Below are 20017 nucleotides of genomic sequence, written 5' to 3'. Positions count from 1 at the left end.
AAAGCACTTTTTGCGGAAAAGCGTCCGTGCCAATCTAGACGCGCTTTTCCGCAAAAAAGCCCCGATCGCCATTTTTGCGTTCGGGGCTTTTTCGCAGAAAACAAATCTGAGCTGTATACACTGGCCCTTTTGCGCAAAAGTGTTGCGCAAAAGGACTTTTGCCTGAACGGGAGCAGCATAGTATTTCCGCAAAAAGCACTGATTTCTTACAGTAGGAAGTCAGTGCTTTTGCGGAAATTCAATCAGCCAGTGTAGACAGCTGGCAAGTTTTTCTGGAAAAACTGGCCAGTCTAGACATAGACACAGAGTTTAGATTATTGTTAATCACTCTGTACTTTTATTATGCATATGGGATGTTGCTGAGAACAAAGATTAATAAACAAGTCACTTTCTGGACTTAAGTCTACCAAATGTAAAATGCCTGTGAAAGTATTGAGACAAAACGAGGAACAGAATCGGAGGTATGAGAAATGAGCAGGCACCAGCACTGTTGGTGTACCCGGGACCGGCACCGACTGTAATCATGGCCTCAAGGCTTTGGTGACTGCAGGGAGGGTCCAGGTCCTGCTGGCAGGGAGTGTACACCAGTCCTAGCACCCTTTTAACCATCCTCACCAGGTAAGGAGGCAGCAGTGTGGAGTGGCAGGGGGCTGTTTGGGATTGGGACTGGCGCCCCTGGAAACTACAGATTAGTCAAGTAACTGATAATTCATGAGATTAATTGACTATTCAGTTAGCCAATATTTAACATCCCTAGTTCCATGATCACTGCCGATGGAGCTGGTGTTGATGGGTCAACTATGTACACTAAGTACAATAAATTGAAAACACACACACACACACCCCAACTAGAGGAAAGCAAGAGCTGTGGGATGTTCCAGTTTATAGTTGGCGGAGATAAGGAGCTAAAGAGGGGGCTGGTTGACAGGGTGCTAACTTGGGCATCATGAATTCACAACTACAGAGGGTGTTCAAAGCACTATGGGAAAATCTGGCCACTGCACAGACTTAATTGGAATGCATAGGAACAAGCACTTGAACAACATGAATTTCCTAGGCCCCTTGTGCTTTAGAATTCGGCTGTGTTTAGACTGGCAAGTTTTTCCGCAAAAGCAGTTGCTTTTGTGGAAAAACTTGCCAGCTGTCTACACTTGCCACTTGAATTTCTGCAAGAACACTGACGATCTCATGTAAGAAATCAGTGCTTCTTGCGGAAATACTATGCTGCTCCCGTTCGGGCAAAAGTCCTTTTGCGCAAAAGGGCCAGTGTAGACAGCTCAGATTTGTTTTGAGCAAAAAAGCCCCCATCACGAAAATGGCGATCGGGGCTTTTTTGCGCAAAAGCGCATCTGGATTGGCCATGAATGCTTTTGCACAAAAGCATCCGTGCCAATCTAGACGCTCTTTTCCACAAATGCTTTTAACAGAAAACTTTTCTGTTGAAAGCATTTGCGGAAAATCATGCCAGTCTAGACATAGCAAACCTGTGTAGAGTTGAGTGACTTGATTTTATATTACTGACTATTCTGAAGACATTTTGATTTGAAATGTCTCATTTCAATTTTGGGCATTTTGACATGCAAAGAACAACGAGATTCATAAAGGGCCAGGGCAGCAGGATTCCCATTATAACTTTTTAGTCTACTGCCATGGTCACCAACCAGTAGATCGCAATCTACTGGTAGATCTCGGAGGCTCTAAGAGTAGCTCGAGTCCCCTGAACTGTGCGCCTGCACAGTACATTTACATTAGATTTCCTCATTTGAGGAGCAGCTACTCACTGAGCAACAGCACAGGTGAGTAGCTGCGAGGAATGGTGGGAATTTTTTTTTTTTTAAGTAGCGGTATAAGGATTGGGGATAGCAAGTGATGGAAAAGAGGAGAATAGAGAGGGCAGGGCTTCAAGGACGGGGCGGGGTGGTAGATCTTGGCTTGGTCTGTCATTTAAAAAGTGATCTTGGGTGTAAAAAGGTTGGAGACCACTGGTCTACTGGTTGCAGTGTTTCTCCACAATGGGTTGTAGGAGGGGTCAAGGCGGTGCCTACAGTTGCTCCTCACTTGTCTGCTGGGCAGCAGCAGCATGAAGGAAAGCTTCTAAGGCACATGACATAATAGACTGTGATCTGGCTCAGGCCACTTCCTCTGTGTTTCCGCCTTGATCTTACTCTGGGCAGTGGAGTCAAAAGGGAGATCTGGATGCTAGCCACACAGAAGAAATGGCCAGAGTCAGCAAGTGGACAGGCAGGCAGCAGCTTGGAAGCAACTGCCCTCCAGCTGTGAGGGGAGAGGAGCTGACTAGGGTGGTAGGGAGAGCTGAGCAGGAGGGCTACCAGAGGATTCAAGTGAAGGGGGAGAGTAGTAATAGTGGGTCCTTTCAAAAGACAAAAAGCAGGTGGTGGATCATTTCAGAAAAAACTGGGAACCACTGGAGTCAGGGTGCTCATGTGGGTTCAGTTCCTCCCTGTGCCTGATGTGGAAACAAAATTGGAATTTGGGTATCCAATATGGCAGGAAAATGCCCTAGCCAGAGGACTATGAGATATTCTGATATTGTTATTTTTCAATCTCTCCCCTTGAAGCTGTTTTTATAAATAAGTCACTTGTGTAGGGACTTGAAGTTGGATCTCCCAAAACACAGGTCAGCACCTGACCCCTCAGTCATTGTCTTTCCCGAGCTTACTGTTAATTTTCATGGAGCAATACCCTGTTTCAGCAGAGTAAGATTCCTTGTACAAAGAAACCCCAGTGAGACTTCGAGTGTAAGGTTCACAGCTGTAAAACTGCACAAAAGATGGACAGTTCCTAGCACACTTTCTTTGTGACCTGGAGCACAGCTAGGAGTTTGTGCTTTCCAACACTGGCCCCTGAACATTGCAACATCATTTATTATTCTTACCAATGTAACGTATATGCCTTATTTGCACGCAGAGATGCCTTTTGCATCTCTAGCAAAATGAGTTAATGGAGAAAAAGAATTTTTAAAAGTCTTACACAACAGAAGTACTGTTAGCTCACTTAGGTTGAGATGATGCATAGCTGCTGGTACTCCCTGTTGTGTTTTGTGAGAGATACTGAAAAGGTTAATTTGATTTCTTTACACAAGAAGCTTTAAAAAGTGCAATGTTCTAACAGGCAAACAGTTGCCTGATTCAGGAGCTGGCCTCAGTTATACATAAATACTACAGATACTAACTACATGCATAAGAGAAGTTGCCTTGAAACTAGGAATAGTCTCATACTGAAACCTAAACATGTAACCAACAGGCCAGTTCCCATCACTGAGACGGCTTATAGCTTAGGCCAAAAGGTTCCTGTTCTTTTGTAAGTTTTGCTTTGATCATGGGAATACTCCATTTCATCCAGGATTGATATCTGTTCACATAATAGCAGGAAGATGGAAACGTCCCAAGGGGTTAGCTTAATATCCCCAAGGATAAGTACCTGTATCCCTACCTCATGTAACGATGGACGCACGTGGCTGAATGAGCACAGGCCATGGCAAAGGCTGGTTATATTCAATGCTCTGCTTGCGGGAGTTACAAAGCTGGTTGTGCTTTTTACCCCCCCCCCCCCCCCCCCCGATACCTCAAAGTGACACAAAGCAAGTCAGCAGCTCGGCCTTTAATCGGTACAGGACAGGAGCAGGCGGCCCCGCGGCCGGAGTGTCCAGTCCGCACTCGCGTTCCGAGTGCCTGCAGAGCCGCCGCCCTAGCGCACGTAGTTCTTGGGGAAGAGCTGGAAGAGCTGGCCCTCCTGGGCGGGCTCGAACCCGTACCGCTCCAGGGCGCCGGGGTCAAAGGTCCCTGCTCTAACGTCCTTCTCCACGAGCGGGGCCACGACGTCCAGGAAGAGCTGCCGGGCCGAGGGGGGCGGCTCCGCGCCGCGGGGCGCCCTGTAGGACACGTAGGGCTTGAGGCGGAAGCCGCTCAGCTCCGGCACCACGAACTCGGGGACCATCGCGCGCACCCGCACGAAGCCGCGGCCGGCGCCGAGGAAGCCCACCCGCTGGGCGCCGCGGCCCTTGCGGTGGGTGCGGGGCCCGCGCTTGCTGGTGAACTCCGCCATGCGGTCCGCGCCGCGCACCAGGCCGCGGGCCAGCGCGCTCAGCAGCCCCATGGCAACGCCTGCAGACTGCCCCGCGCTGCCGCCACCGCACGTGGCCAGGCGCTGGCCAATCAGCGCGCAGAGTCGTGCTGGGGGCGGGAACGTCATGCCGTGGCGCGTGCGCACGCGGCGCGATGGCCGGAAGGGCCGGTCCCGGAATCACCTTTGACCCCGGCTGCTGACCTGACATTTCACCTCTGACTCCCGTTCGCCGCCGCCGGGCGCGAGGAGACCCCGGGCCGCTCGGTGAGTTTCCCGCCCAGCGGCCCCGGGGCCGGGCTCTGAGCTGTGCGCGCGCTAGGAGCGGCCCCGGCCGGGGGGGGGTTAGACCCGCTTCTGCGGGCGTGAGGCGAGCGTCTGAGCTCAGAGTCTGCAGCAGCGACCCGCCGCGTCGGGCCCCTTGCTCGGGCCGGGCCCGCGACGGCCAAGCGGGGCTGAAAACATTCCCGCCTGCGCCCAGAGGTGTGATAAGGGGGCGGCCTCCAGCCTGTGCAGAGACCTGCCTGCTTCGTTCTACACACAGCGAATATCCCCATTGGCTGGGCCTCGCTGTTCTTTGGTGTGAGCAGTGTTAGTGGGAAATTAAGTCTTTAGGAGATAAGGGTCTAAATAGAATCAAATATGAACAAAATGTCAGAGCATATTATGAGTCAATTTCCCCCCCAACCTTGCGAAATCGTCACGAAACTGTATTAGCCCAGGCACAAAATATAGCTGCCTACCCTTTCTGATGATTATAATGAAAGAAAAAGGATTAAAAAAATAAAACTGACTAGCCTTTTAAGTGAATAAACAATAAAAAATAAAGATTGCTAACCATAAAATGTCCATTTTGACAGCTATCGTTTACTGCAGTGGTTTCAGTCTCTTTTCAACAAATTTTGAATGCTGGTGTGGATGGAAATCTTAAGACAGTTTCTGGCCCACAGATTGAAAAATACAAGATTAGTGTAACTACTTAGGATACTGCATTGTGCACTAGTAAATGCAGCATTATGTATTCTCTCAAAATCAAATAACATTATTATGATATTCAACACCTAATGGTGGCAAGAATCCACTGCCTGTTAGTACATTAATTTTCAGTTTACGTTTTGTAATTCACATATAAATTATATAGAATCATATACGTCCTTTATACTTGTGGGGGTGGTTCCTCTTATTTTAATAAGGCATGCATAATAGGGTAAGTATTGTAATTTTTTAAAGTTTTTTTTTAAGTGAATTTCATTATCTTGCTATATATTGAATATTTTTATCTATTTACATTTGTACACTGGCAGAAAATGTTTTTCATAATTTGAACAGAAAAACTAAGTTTCATAAGACCCACTGCCAGACAGAGTCTGCAGGCTCCCCAACCCGATAGCGTGGAGCTGGCCTTGGCACTCCAGCAACCATGGGGGGCATTGAGGTTCAGAGTCTTGAAGCACCAGCACTGGCTTGCTTGACTGTGCGGGCAGAGAAGAGCCCCAAGCTGCGGGCTGCATTAAGGCAAACAATAGGCTATAGGTTCCTCATCCATGCTTTATTCCTTCACTGAGGAACTTTCTGTTTTCAATGTATTTTCTCAAGACGATGAAGACAAATGCCTTGTAATGATAAATAAACAAACATGGTTGGAGTGTTAGTTCTCAAACACTTTACATTATGGATGTTAATGCTGACTGGGAATGATAAATGTCACTTATTAACTAGGTTTTCTTCTCTCTCTCTCATTCTTCCTTCCCCGAAGAGATGGGTAATGAGGACAACAGCTTCAGCGTTGAGGTATGATATGCTGGGTTTTAATATTTATACTCTGAGTTATTCAAGCACTCATGGTATTTCCAAAATCTGGACTTGAACGTGCCCAGTTCAATAACATCTGGCTAATTCACTAAAGAATACAGAACTATTCTTAGACTCATGGCAGATGAGGGTTTGTTTTGTTTTTCCCTTCCAAAACCTTAAAATGATTGGCTTCAGCCAGTTGCATTTCATGTCTCCTCCAGCTTTCATTGTAGTCCCAGGCATTACCAAAGTAACACAATGGAAGGTGCAGCTGATATACTGCCACACCTATTTGGTTGCCCTGGAGCTTTCAGGCCCCAATCCTGCTAGTGCTTATAGAGGTGCTTAATTTTGCTCGGGTAAGTTATCCCTTTTCGTTTCAACAATATAGTCACAGACTGAAGAGCTCGAGAAAGCTGCCAGGGGACTCAACTTGTCTTTCACTGTGGCTATACGTGGTTGGGGCTTGGAAGGGAAGAAGAGGAGCAGGAGCTCTGTGGATGTGAGGGGCCTAAATGTTCTTTGTGCCCAAGACCCCAGTAAATCTTAATCCACCTCTGTTATATAGAATTCAAATCAAAGCAGAAGTTACCAGATGTCAACTAGCAAGGTGAAATGAATATTGAAAGGAGTAGGCAGGTGGAGGAGAATCAGGACTACGGTAGACCCCCAACTGCTGGCATTCCTGTTGATGTGCCGGACTGGATCTTGGAGGACTCCATCTTGGCTACTGAGTCTCGTATGTTTAAACCCATCCTGTCCCACCTGGCTTATTGTTGAGGAAAGAAGAAACTTTCTGTCTGCCCCTTCTGTTCTTGAGCCCTCTGACCACGTGGGTTGGGGGTAGCTCTGCTACTCTTATCCTTCACCCAAGTTCCTGGCTACTACTCCAGGACATATGTCTGTCCTGCTCTGCCCAGAGCCCTGTATCTGCAGATTTGGCCCCGCTCCATCCATAGTTGGGTATCCACTTCCACTACATGTAGCGTTCTTCTTAATAACGGGTGCTGAAATGACCAGTGCTTTGCTACTTTCCCTCTGCAGCTGTGATGAGCATCATTAGTACTAAGTTAAAAACCTAACTTTTAAAGAGGAATCTAAAGTACGGTGGAAACAGGTCATTTAGACTTTTTCCTGTATAATATTGTGTGTGTTGGAACTGACTGCTAAGATTGGTAGCAGAATTATTTATATAATTTGAAACTGATTTCCATACTATTTGAAAGAACAAGGAGTCCTGTGGCCCCTTCCAGACTTAACATTTTATTCATAATCTATCATAGGTAAAAATCACTTTGTCGGGACTTCTCATAGTCTTCATCTGCAAAAACAAACATGGTTCCACCTCTGAGATTTGTCACATAGTATTTGAGTTGTTCTGTGCCAGTGTCTAATGGTATACGCCTTTTCTTGAATTGCACTTAGGCAGTCTGAACTGGATCTTTCTTGGTTCTTATTTTGAAAGTATGATATAATCTGATTTCCTTAACAAAACTTTTAATGACTTTCAGATTTAATGTAGGAGATTCATTTAGCACTCCTAAATTCCAAAGCCAGAAGGGACTATTGTGATAATCTACCCTGAACTCCTAAAGCACAGGCCATAGAATGTCCCTGTCAAGGGATGGGTTCCCCCCCAGAATTGGGGCCGCCTCGCTGGATGTCCCCACGCGTTGGCCCCTCTGTCCAGTCACTATGACCTTCTGCTAAGGTATATACGGCCCTTGCATCCTAGTCACAACAAAAGCCTCTCCTGGCCAGGGAGTCGCTTGTCCAGGGTAGGGAAAAGGGTGCTAGGGGGACCTGGGCCCTTCCTCTCCACCGAGTCCCAGCCCCAGGCCCTTTAGGCAGAGACTATTGCTCCTGCCTGCTCGGCGGGGAATCCAGCCACTACACACGGAGCCACTTTGTCAGTCCTCTGCCCTGGGCTGCGTCCCACCGTGCCCTGGTACCCCGGCTTGCCACCAAGCCTAGTCCTTATCGGGGGGGGGTTGGTGCTGGGGTTGCGGGCCCTCCTCCTTCCCAGGCAGTGGTGGCTGCTGGCTTTGCTACCGGGTCAGCTGCAGACCTGGCATCAGCTGCTGCAGAAACAGAGGGGGGTGCAGTCTGACCTACTCCTTCCCCCACCTGCCTCCTTACCTGCAGGGCTCTCTCCTTTTATACTCTGGCTCTGCTGGGAGCATGCCCAGCAGAGCTGGATGGGCGGGGCCTTCTCAGTCAGCTGGGCCTGGGCTACTCTCTGCCCTTCAGTGCGGGGCCTGTCTGCCCCGTCACAGTCCCCAGAATAATTCCTTTTGAGGGGGTATATTTGATGGATTTTATATAAATTACTGTATCTGCCTGGCCTGCACGCTCCAGGCTGGAACTCCTTTGTGACCCTGGTGTTCATGGTCAGCTGCTGGGCTCGCCTGCTGACCAGTCAGGAAATGCAATTCAGATTTTCCCAGAACTTTTCCTGTGCACCTGGAGAACAGCAGAGTTGAAAGTGTTGGTTAGATTGGGTCACCTAGAGTCTATGAACATTGACTTTCACAATGCTGCATCTGCATTACCCCAAAGCCGACTGTGCAAGATCAAATTTAGCATTACTTCTCACCAAGGAGCACAGATATCGACTTTAGCCATCTTAAAGTTGGTGGAATGGGCTTGGTGGTGGAGATCCATTGTTTAGAAAATCCACTTAACATGAATAAGTTCGACCTAAAATCATAGTATAGACCAGTCCTGAATGGTGGTGTGTGTTTAGAATAGGGGTAGGCAATAATTTTTGGTGGGGGGGGCCACTCCAAGATTTTGATAAGTGGTCAAGGGCCTCACTTTTCTGTGGAGAGGGTGCAAGGTCTCAGTTGGAGGGTGGGTGCAGAAGGACACATGGGGTAAGGGACTGGGGTTCAGGAGACTGTGGGGTCTGAGAGGGTGTTTGGGTGGCGTAGGGGATTGTGACCTGGGACAGAGTGTAGGGTCGGGGAGGGAGTGTGGGTGCAGGAGAGAATTCTGGCCTGGGGGAGGGGTAGAAGAGGGGGTACAGGCTCCTGGAGGGAGTTGTCACCTGGGGCACGGGGTGCAGAGGGTTTGGATGGTGATCTGAGGGAGGGAGTTGGGGTGCCAGAGGCAGGCACTGGCTGGGAAGAGTTTACCTAAGTGTCTCCTGGCCAGCGGGTTGCAGCACCCCCAAGGCAGGATGGGCTCCCTGCCTGCTGTAGCCCCAACCCACTTGAAAATTCAGGCTGCTCCCTCCATGCAGCTCTCCACTCCTGTCCGGAAGAGGCTTGCACTGCCCCAGTCTCGCAGGCCAATCTCTCAGCTGATTGGCTGGCTGTTTCCAGCCAATAGAAGCTGAGAGATTAGCTGAGGTCAGTTCTTATTGGCCAGTTGTTTCTGGCCAATAGGAGCTGAGGATTGGGCTGGGGGTGGGAAGCCCCCTCCACAGAGCAGAGAGCTGCAGGGATTAAACCGCTGTGTGACTGGGGATCCCGGTTTGGTGGTCCGCGGGTGGGATCCGGTGGCTTGGTGGGCTGGATCTGGTCCCCGGGCCGTATTTTGCCCAGCCCTGGTTTAGAAACATAAGACGTTAATACAAAATATTGGTGTAGTTCTTAAAATATAAGAACTGATTTTGATAGAAAGGTGGCTTTTGTTTCTAAATTGCATAGCTTTAGCGCTCTCCTGCCCTCTTGCTCTGCATTTAGAAGCAACGGGCACCTGGGGAAGCACAGTGAGTTGGCATTCATTATGATTGGGGAAAATGGATTTGAAACCTTAAAGCCTAGAAAGCTCTTTTTAAAATCAACTTTTTTTAAAATGAAAAGCAAAGGAACTCTGCGGAGGAACGTTGACTTAAAAACATAACAAAAAAAGCAGAACTCAAGACCATGACAACCAGGCATAATTATAGTACAGCTGCTCCCTGAGTTACGACTACCTCCACTTACGACCATCTGCACTTACGACCAAAGCGGTCGTAAATGCAGATCCGAGTTAGGAATGGCGATCCGGGTTTACGAACAGCGCGGTCGCCATGTAACTCTATGGGATCCAAGTTACGAACACTTCGAGTTACGGACCAAGTATTGTAATAGAAATGTAGCCGTGTTAGTCTGGTCTAGCTGAAACAAAAAACAGGACTATATAGCACTTTAAAGACTAACAAGATGGTTTATTAGGTGGTGAGCTTTCGTGGGCCAGACCCACTTCCTCAGATCAAATTGTGGAAGAAAATTGGCACAACCATATATACCAAAGGGATACAATCAAAAAAAGTGAACACGTATGAAAAGGACAAATCAAATTTCAGAACATTAGTTCACAGACATTTATCTCTCCTTCTCATCCTCCCCTCTGTTCTGAAATTTGCTATAAAATCATGACTGTGTGAGAGGAAATAAGGAAATGTTATTTACTCTTCCCATAGCAGAAGAACTAGGGGTCAGCAAATGAACTTAATGGGCAGGTGGTTTGAAATAAACAAAAGCCAGTATTTTTTCACACGACACATAGTAAACCAGTGGAACTCCTTGCCAGATGATGTTCCGAAGGCCAAAACTATAACAGGATTTGAGAAAAGTGAAGGAGGTCTATTGATGCAGTTAGCTAGGATGGGCAGGGATAGAGTCCCTGGTCTCTGTCAGAAGCTGAAATGGATGATATGAGAGGGATCATTTGATGGTTACCTTTTCTGTTCATTCCCTTTGCAGCACCTAGTACTGGCCAGTGCCAGAAGACACATTACTGGGGTACATAGCCCTTTGTACTGACCCAGCATGGCCCTTTATGCGTGTGAGACCTATGATGAAGGGGGTGCTTTCTGAGACCAGGGAAGAGGTCAGAGGGTGCAGCTAGCTCTGTAACGGTGGGACACACACTTACAAAATGAAGCGGAATCTGTGGGTCTGCAGTCTTTGTCCCTAGCCCTGTAGTGCTCGTGGCACTTGTAACTTCCTGGCTTGTGGAGTTTACAAGCATTGCTGACTGTGTATGAGGCACTTGTAAGTTCCTTGAATCAAGCTATTGCTCTGCAACCTGGTAAGTGATACAAGAGGTCTGTATTGGTAAGTGCAGCTCTAACAAGATCTTTCCATGTGCTCCAGGTCTCTGTGAGGTCACCACCTCCCCCTTGTGTTCTCCTCTTCTCTCAGGTCTTTGTGAGGTCACTTCCCTTGTACTCACAGCGACTGCCCTGCCTGCCTCAGGCCTTTGTTGGGTGGGAATGCTCTCCTGCTGCACACACTGGTATGGACGTTAGGTGAGAGCCTCCCCTCTGCCAGCTGTCCCAAGAGGTCTCTGGGTCACACTCCATGACTGAAATGGCCCAGCTCTGTTTACCATCCGGGTGCCCAGGCTTTGGGGAGGTAGGAACACAAGGGCTGGTATTGGTGGATTAGACTGTTTGATTTCATCACTTTTTACTGGTTTGGATACTAGGGAAGCTCCTGAGTGAGCTCTTTTGTGGCTGTGTGTGGGGCACTCTACATCAAAGGGATCTGGAGCCTAATGTTCTAAAATACTTGTAACGAGTAGAAATGAATAAGGAGCCACAAGGTCATACCCTGTGTTTCACATAATCCATTGGACCCTAACGTGCTTTATTGTGTGGTTGAAAGGAAGACACCGTACACGGGAGACATGAGACTGGATAATGATACTGTTATGGAGATTTCTTGCTGTGTGTATACATACTCTTTTCAAGAGCCTTCAGTTTTTGCAAGCTTTTTCCTCAAATATACTAATTGTCCCTTTCTGTTCTGGCTTTAGGGTGGATTCCCGGTGGGCATAAATCTACAAACACGTCTTCTTCAGTTCATAGAAGACCGAATGCAAACTACTATGGTAATAATACAGTTTTTATTGGCTGGATGCAAGATAAAATGTGTGTAAAAATAGCCTCCTGTGCATGACCCCTTGGGTACAGTCAGTACTCATGGGGGAAGTTGGGCCAAAAATAAAATTCTGTGCACAATATTTGTACATTCTGCAAGATTCTGCATATTTTATTTGTCAAACTTATACAATATTATCCTGCTGGTTTCAATTATTTCAGTAATCTTTTTTTCAAAATACCTTTCAAGAAGTATTGTTACTGATATACAGACAACAAAAAGGATTCAGGCAATGTTTTTGACAAATTCCTTACTAATTTTATTAATACAGAACTTTGCATAATCATTCATTTAAATGACAATAGAGCACATATTTCCTGTACCCCCTCAGTAGCACTGCAAAGGCTTGGGGGGAGTCGGGAGTAACACAAGCTGAGGGAGAGGGAAGTAGTTGCTGGAAAGCAGCCTGGGCGTGAACCTGGAGGTTGTTGAGTGTGGGCGGGAGAAGTATGGAACTTTTTTTTTTTTTTTGTTTTTTTTTTTTGTTTTTTTTTTAAAGGGGAGGGGAGAGATTATTAGGGAGTTGAGGAGCTTCCTTCATGCAGACCCTGGCTGATCTCTCCCAGTTAGCCAGACATGTCCGCCCCGTCCCTATGTGTCCCTGCACTCCAGTGAACCATTTCCTACCCTGCCATCCCCATGTGGCCCTGCACACCCTGCTGTCTTCTGCACTCCCACTCCGCCCTTGCCCTCGTCTGCCTCTCTCATTAGCCCGTCTGAACCTCAGTCCTCACCCCCCCCATATCCCTCCTCTCCTCACCTGCCCATGCAGCCATGTTACCTGAGACAGCCAGCCTCTGGCTTGCTTCATATTGACTGCTATGGTGAGCTGGCTGCCCTCTGTTTTGGTACCACAGCAGCCCCTGTTGAATGAAAGATGTAATTGCAGCACACCTCTGGGCAGAATATATTTTCTGCAGAGAAAAAAAAATCTGTGGCATACATGAATTATGTGCATGTGCAGTGGCTCAGAATTCCCCCCATGGCTGGTGAGAGCTTGCCTGGGTTTTGTGATCTCACATTACTGCAGTGCATGAAGTGGAGTTTCAATTTCTGTTTTTCACCCCATGTCCTACTACAGATTCAATTCATGAGTCCTTCAAATAGAAGCAAAGGATCCCAGGGATGAGTATGTGGGAGGCAGACTGAGATGGATTAAATGAGGCAGTACTTAATTATATTAAGGTTGTCTCTTTTTAAATTTTTTTTTCAAAATGAGGATTTCTGAACATGCCCTGAATTTCCACTCTCACGCTTGCTGAGTGTTTGCAGTAGGGTTTAGCAAAATTTAATATTCCTTAAATCTTTTTCCTAACTTCTCCCCTCAGCTAACTGGGATAGTAATTGGCGCTGCAGTGGCACTGTCCCTTATAGGGATTTTTGTGTGTATCGTTTACAGAAAGGTGAAGCAATCTAGTAAGTATGCAACTTGCTACACATGCTTAAAAACACAATCTTCTCAGTGGTTTCATTTGCCCTGGTATTTCCAGCTTGGGGTAGGGGATTGGGGTGTAGGAGGGGTGTGAGCGTGGACATGGATTCTGATCTGGGGTGGGTGTGCAGAGGTGTAGGAGGAAGTGCAGAGGGCTTGGGTTGTGACTGGGGCAGTGGGTTGGGGTGTGCCCAATGGGGGCTCTGAGGATTGTGCTGGGCTGGGAGCAATATGTGGAGACCCCCCCTCTTCCTGCATAGCATGCACTGTGCAGAAACGCACATGCTAGGCCCAGTTACTGGCCCCTTTGAGTGGGGGCATGGCAGGCAGGAAGCCTGCCTGAGTATCCCACTGAGCTGCAGGACATTGGCAGCCCAGTGTATTGTGGTGGGCTTGCTCTGAATGTTTGGTGGGCTGGATCCAGCTTGCAGGTCGTATTTTTGCTTGCCTCTGCCTTAAGAGACACAACAGTTGTGTTGCATTGTTGATTGTGTTAACTGTTGATGTTCAGTAGGCTTTAAATTAGGTGGGTTTAATTCCATTAGCATGTAGTAACCTCTGTGGCATCTCAGTCAAAATCGAAATAATTTGGTGTAATCAGGAAACATCACTGAATTTGAGTGGGACAGAGATGAAAATTGGGGGCATCCATCTGAGGGATCCAGCGCACAGCAATAGGAGTCCTAATCTTTGCGGGAGAGGTGAAAGGCCCAGTCATGGTTTTTTCCCCACTCTGGCATGATAAATGTAGAAATGGGGGCTCGCAAAAGTACCCCAAAATCTCATCTTTCCAGGCTTTGGTATAAAGCTTCCCCCCCGGATTCTTAAAAACCTAGATTTTGGGGATAAAAATCTGCTGCCACCATCCAAGTAATGATAAGAAAGCCGGGGAGAGATCACTTGGGAAATCTCAGCCCTACTGTAAAACCAGGACACACAAACATTAACCAATACCAGGTTAATAAGAAAGAGAACTTTTATTTTTTATCATCACAACACTCCTGTTACAAGCATAATGACTAGATGGAAAAGTCATCAATTAATATACTCATGGGGGAACACCGCTACTGGCCAAGAGTATAGTTACAAAGGAGAGGAAAACCCATTTTTTAAATGCACAGACATCAGATTCCCATTCCCAAACCATAAAACAAGAAAACCTAATGGATTTATCTAAACTTTACCTTACTTACAGATAGTGAAGTGTCTTCTTGGAGCGAGACATTTTGTCTGTCCCCCTCAGTAGCTGGAGAGCAGCTGCTCAGGGCCAAAAGGGAAAAACCCAACATTCCTTTGTCCCAGTTTGAAATTCCTACCTACATTTCTATTGGCTGTCTGTCGCTACCTGGTTAGGTAAGGGACATAGTTAACCCTTTAGTCCCCAGGCTGCTGGCTAACCCTTATGGTCATGACAGGCCCTGTGAGACACATTAAAAAAGGAAATAGATTGTAGAGATGTTAAAAAGCCTTTTTTTGTAAATGTGAAACAGCTGACACGTTCAGCTGGCTCTCACCCCGTGCTGCGGGCGCGGCAGTGCAAAGCTTATATTGCAGAGCCTGCAGCACAGCTGGCTCCCTGGGGGTGGGGCTGGCAGCTAGGAGCTGGCTCCTGGTGTGTCCTGGCTGCCGGCCCTGCTCCCAGTATAAGCTTTATAGTGCCGAGCAATCAGTATGTAACAGTTACATAGTTACCTAATTAACCACTTTTGAACATCCCTAGGGTGAAGTGCAGGTGAGAGCATGGGTGGTGCTGAGGGGGTGTACTGCCTGGCACATTAGAAAACTGGCACCTCTGGGAACCAGCATAAATTTGCCATAGCTAAGGGCTTTTTCTAGGATCTAAACCTGTTCTGGTAAAGGACTATGAATACACAACTGCAGTCAGCATCTTTCTTTCAGATCCTGTGCCTTCCTGTTGGAGCAGGCCCTGCTCCAGATAAAGAGGAGTTCTGGAAGTGGCAGTGGTTCCTAAAATCACCTGCTGCAGACAGGCAATTGTTCAGCACTAGAGATTCTGCACCTACAATTTTAAAGCTGTTTGAATGAATGACATCCAAGCTTCAGGGAATAAAGCTTAGACATCCACCTTTGGGAGGGGATGGTAGGAAGAGACTTCTGCAAAAGTCTTTGTTTTCTCTTCCCTCTCTTATTCAGTGTTCTGATCCCCTCTCTCCCTCCCCTTTTTTTAAATAACCCCCAAACTTTGACTCCCTTTGGTCAGTGCTGCTGTCAGGGCTGACTAGAAGAAGTCTCTTCTTCTGACTTCCGTACCTTATTTTGTTTGCTAGCTCCACAGCAGTTTTTGACCCCATGACATCCATAGGTTCCTTGGAACACATCCCATAATCAGCTACATTATGAGCCAAAAGTAACTCCAGGTTAAATCTGTCCACTGACAACTTGAACATGGATGTTTCATCATCCCCAAAGAGTATTTAATCAGAATAGGTTTCTTTCCTGTCATTCATTTGAAATTATGATGCTAAAGAGCAATGGGGTTTTGGTCTGGTCTTCAATAGGAACAGTTGAGAGTTTCACATGGATTTCTGCATGTTTCTTTTCCCCCTTGTTACAAACTATCTGCAGAGTTGTTTGATCCTTTTGTGTTTCAGGACAACTTCAGCCACAAGTGCCTCAATACAGATTTCGCAAAAGAGACAAAGTAATGTTCTATGGGCGCAAGATCATGAGAAAGGCAAGTACATCTAATGAAGAGGGGAGGGAGGATGGAAAATAAAGATTAAAATCCAGGAAGACCATGTGATATTCATAGGTTCCTTGGAATACCTCCCATAATCAACTATCCATAATTAACTTACCTAATATCCACAGTAAGCAGATGTCTGACCTACTTACCATGAATATTGGGCTCAGCCTAATAAGTCTCACTACATTTTTTTCAGAAGCGAAGTCTCCAATACATTGAGTTTGTCATCCTGATCAGACCATAGGTTTTGTAGTTGGTATCCTGTTAACAGGCAGTTGGTAATGCCTGATGTTTCAGAAAAAGTTCCTCTTTATTCTTGGAAAGAATGCATGTGTCTAGTTGTGCAGGCTTGTGTGTGGAAGAGAGATTCCTTTCTAAATCGTATGGCTACCAGTTTTATAATCTGAGGGATGAGAGATGAGTGCCCAGGTCTTAGCCTACATAAATATAAAACATCACGAGTAGTCCTTAAACCATCCAAAGTCGCCCTTTTCATCCCTACTTTTCAAAACCTGTTTCAAGTATTCGACTTGGTGATCTCCTGAGACCATTCTGTGCGTGAAGTTACTTTTTTTTAATGTGTACATGTTACATGCTGAGAGAGAGAAAGAGAGTTTAAAATGAACAGTTCACCTTTGAAAAATGTTCCATCCTTGTTTCTATTTTTAGGATTCTTTCTGTATGTGGTCTCCTTTTAAAGCTGCTTAGATGGAATGGTGGGGTAGAGAGCCAATTCACAACTAGTTTTCTAATTTGAAATTTTAGTATGGGAAATGGGGATTTGTATTTAATATACTTTCACACTTAACAAAAATGAATAAATAAACTTTTTTATATTGCCCTTAAGATTCTAGCTCCTTATTGGCGCATACATAAAACTTACCTTAGATAAAACATTTGGCAATAAGCTAATTAAAATTACTTCATTTTCATATGGAAAAAGCTGCTAAGACCTTGGTGTGCTGGTTTATTACTGATGTCAATATAATTCAATAATCCTCCTTAACACCTAGAGCAGCTCCCTAGCTTTTAAGCATAAAGAATGACAGACTCTAGCTGTCTTCTCCTTTCAGGTAAAAAGTTCATCATGTTCTAGTTCTAATCTGAATAGTTGGTTGATTAAAAATGGCATTCATGGGAGTTCTTGATTGGTTTCTCTCTAGATCTATTTAATTTAATCAGTCCATGAAGTGCAAGATAATTAAAGGGAAAGAAAAATTAAGATTCTGACAACTGTGTCACAATGATTGCTCTGTGTGTGTGTGTGTGTGTGTGTGTGTGTGTGTGTGTGTGTGCGCGCGCGCTGGATATTTCATGTAACGACATAAGGGATAATGTATGGTGGCAAGGAATAGAAAATGTGCGCTGGGCATTGTGGCTGAAATCCCATTATATTCTAGGAATCTTGTTCTGACTTCTTTTAACTGTGCTATCTAATGATCCTGTGTTCTAAAAGTCTATTGAATGAGAGAATCTGTATCTGGAGACCTGACCAAGAGGCTTGAAGTTCTATGTTAAATATTTATTATTTATATTTTCATGGTGCCATGTGCCCTATTTTTCTTGATCTTGCAATATTTACATTCCTCCACTAAGGGGCACTCCAGTTACTGCATTTATTGTGGTGTTTAAATAGTACAGCAGGTGTCCTCCTTTACATCAGACCTCAGTGCATCAGCAACTGCTGGATTAACATTTACACTTTAAACGATTACTCCTGTGTTTCTAGTGCTTCCAGTTCTTGGTCAGAAATAGTCTGAGATTTTTCTGGATCAGCCATCCCCATTTTCTTAATTGCTGTCTAAAATAGTTAAAAGTATAATGAAACTAAAAAGAGAATGCCATGCTGTAGCACCACAGCGTCTTAGTGCTTGCGCAGGCCCCGACCCTACAAAGCCTTACATGTGGAGCTAACTTTTCATGGATTCCAGTAGTGTCACACGTGTGAGACTTGGCAGAATCAGGACTTTCAGAGGTTGTTGATTTGGTTGTTTCCTGTAGGTGACAACTCTCCCAAACTCTCTGGTTGGGAACATGGTGCCTCGCCAAAGGATGCGGAAAAGAGCAAAGGTTTTGTCTTTGGCTAAGAGGTATGTTTCCGTGGTTGTGGAGCTGTTGCTGTGCCCATGTACAGACACAATTCACTTCATGCTACGATTGCAGGAGTTCTAGTTTGACTCCTGTGGTACTAGGGGTTACCTATTCATTTTGGCTCAGTCCATCTCTATTCCTGTGGGGCTTTTAGATGACCAGCTTTTCCTCATAAAGTAGTGAAGGTCCCATGCTTTCTAATGCGTTTTCCCACTTCCTGGTAAAAAGTGGATTAAAATGGAGTAAATTCTGCTCCTCCCCCCAGTAATGAAACTTTCAATAGGAGTGGAAAGGGGGGAGGTTTGCAGCCACTCTCTGTTGCTGTGCAGGCTTGTTCCATAGTGTCTAGACTGCACAGTGACTCAAGGAAGGGAGGAGAGTGCAGGGACAGAGCTGGTGATGAGCTATGAGGCATTGACTCTACCCAGAGCTGTTGTGTACTGTAGTGTCAGGCAAGGGTCTACCTCATTCTGGCTGGGACCCCTTATGAAACCCACACAGACTCCCTGTATTTAATCCTGGGTGGTGTCTGAACCCTGAATCTGACTACGCACTAGAAAATGTTCACTGTTTGTTGTGGAGGAGGGAAAGGGAGATAGCAGTTCTGCAGAAAAGGACCAGGGAATTACAGGAAACAAATTGCTGAATGAGTCAGTGGGGTGCCCTTGCTGCCAAGAAGGCTAATGGCATACTGGGGTACATTAGGAGGAGCATTGCCAGCAGATCCGGAGAAGTCATTATTCCCCTTTATTTGGCACCAGTGAGGCCACATCTGGCCCTCACTACAGAAAGGACATGGACAAACTGGAGAGAGTAAAATGGAGGACAACAGTGATGAGGGGGCTGGGGCAAATGGCTTGCGAGCAAAGGCTGAGGGATTTGGGCTTATTAAGTCTGCAGAAGAGAAGAGTGAGGGGGGATTTGATAGCAGCCTGCAACTGCCTGTATGGTGTTTCCAAAGAGGATGGAGCCAGGCAATTCTCAGTGGTGGCAGATGACGTAATGAGGAGCAATGGTCTCGGGTTGCAGTGGGGGAGGTTTAGGTTGCAGAAAAGCTATTTCCCTAGGAGGGTGGGGAGGCGCTGGGCTGGGTTCCCTAGGGAGAGGGTGGCATCTCTGTCCTTAGAGGTTTTTAAAGCCCAGCTTGACGGAGCCCTGGGTGGGATGATTTAGTTGAGGTTAGTTCTGCTTTGAGCAGGGGATTGGACTAGATGCCTCCTGAGGGCTCTTCAGACCTTAGTCTTCTACAATTCTAAGATGTTAGAATGTTTTTTAATCTTCTAGAGTGGAACTGTACTGGAAAACGAGACCGTCACTGCTTTATAATAATATTAATAATAAAGCTTCTAATCCAAAAGCCCAGCATGAACAGAAGCTGACTGAGCCCATGAATTCTATTCATTTTGCTTTCTTCTCTTGTAGAATTTTGCGTTTTAAGAAGGAGTCTCCAACTCTGCAGCCAAAGGAGCCTCCTCCCTCCCTGCTGGAAGCAGATCTAACTGAATTTGATGTGAAGAATTCCCACTTGCCATCAGAAGTCCTGTACATGCTTAAAAATGTCAGGTGAGGTTGAAGTGAAAGTTTGAGGCCTGATCTCGATCTGTGCTAAACTGGTGTAAACCGGCGGTAACTCCAGTAATGTGAAATCACGATCAGGTCCGCAAATAAATTTAAGTGGTGGTGTAAGATTTCTCAGGTGGGGGGGAAAATACACCGATTTTTCAGACACATTAGGTAAGGTAAGGCAGAGGGTGGTCAAATGAACTGGCTTTGGGAGTGAAAATTCTGTGCTCTGCTAGGTTGGACAGTTTTCTGTCTATGCTCTTTCTGTGCCCTTTGAAAGTCTCTCCGGAAGTGTGGTACATAGCTAAGTGTTATGCATTTCTAAGGGCAGTTGGAGCATGATCATATGCCCACGGTCAGATTGGAGGCTTTGCTGACTTGCCAGCAGCAGCATAAATGTGCACACCTTGCTCCTAGAGGGCCCAGCTTGGTGGGAGGCGAAGCATTCACTCCTTATGTTAACCCCGTCTG

General features: G+C 46.3%; 2 protein-coding genes across 6 annotated transcripts in view; one reads left to right on the top strand and one right to left on the bottom strand.

Annotated features, from left to right (window-relative positions):
* Positions 1-3606: 3606 nt before the first annotated feature.
* MRPL41 (mitochondrial ribosomal protein L41) lies at positions 3607-4165 on the bottom strand. Its single transcript, XM_075906016.1, has one exon. The coding sequence runs from the start codon at positions 4114-4116 to the stop codon at positions 3709-3711; it is 408 nt and encodes a 135-aa protein (XP_075762131.1). The 5' UTR covers positions 4117-4165; the 3' UTR covers positions 3607-3708.
* Positions 4162-20017, top strand: part of PNPLA7 (patatin like domain 7, lysophospholipase) — a 120385-nt gene continuing 104529 nt past the window's right edge. For 3 of the 5 annotated variants that reach the window (XM_075906006.1, XM_075906004.1, XM_075906008.1), the window contains exons 1-6: positions 11166-11225; positions 11629-11703; positions 13082-13169; positions 15798-15880; positions 17894-17982; positions 19406-19546. In XM_075906006.1, coding sequence (XP_075762121.1) covers positions 11172-11225; positions 11629-11703; positions 13082-13169; positions 15798-15880; positions 17894-17982; positions 19406-19546 — 530 coding nt within the window. In that variant the 5' untranslated portion in view covers positions 11166-11171. Of the gene's footprint in view, positions 4351-5839; positions 5875-11165; positions 11226-11628; positions 11704-13081; positions 13170-15797; positions 15881-17893; positions 17983-19405; positions 19547-20017 lie in introns of those variants that run through there. The other 2 variants (XM_075906005.1, XM_075906007.1) reach the window with 2 other exon arrangements.

Source organism: Pelodiscus sinensis, chromosome 22, assembly GCF_049634645.1.
Source record: "Pelodiscus sinensis isolate JC-2024 chromosome 22, ASM4963464v1, whole genome shotgun sequence".
In the NCBI taxonomy this organism is placed as follows: Eukaryota; Metazoa; Chordata; order Testudines; family Trionychidae; genus Pelodiscus; species Pelodiscus sinensis.
This window is presented reverse-complemented; position numbering and strand designations above follow the sequence as displayed.

Bases quoted from the DNA above. Each gene is read 5' to 3' on its own strand.
- MRPL41 (XM_075906016.1), bottom strand. From the start codon at position 4,116: ATGGGGCTGCTGAGCGCGCTGGCCCGCGGCCTGGTGCGCGGCGCGGAC.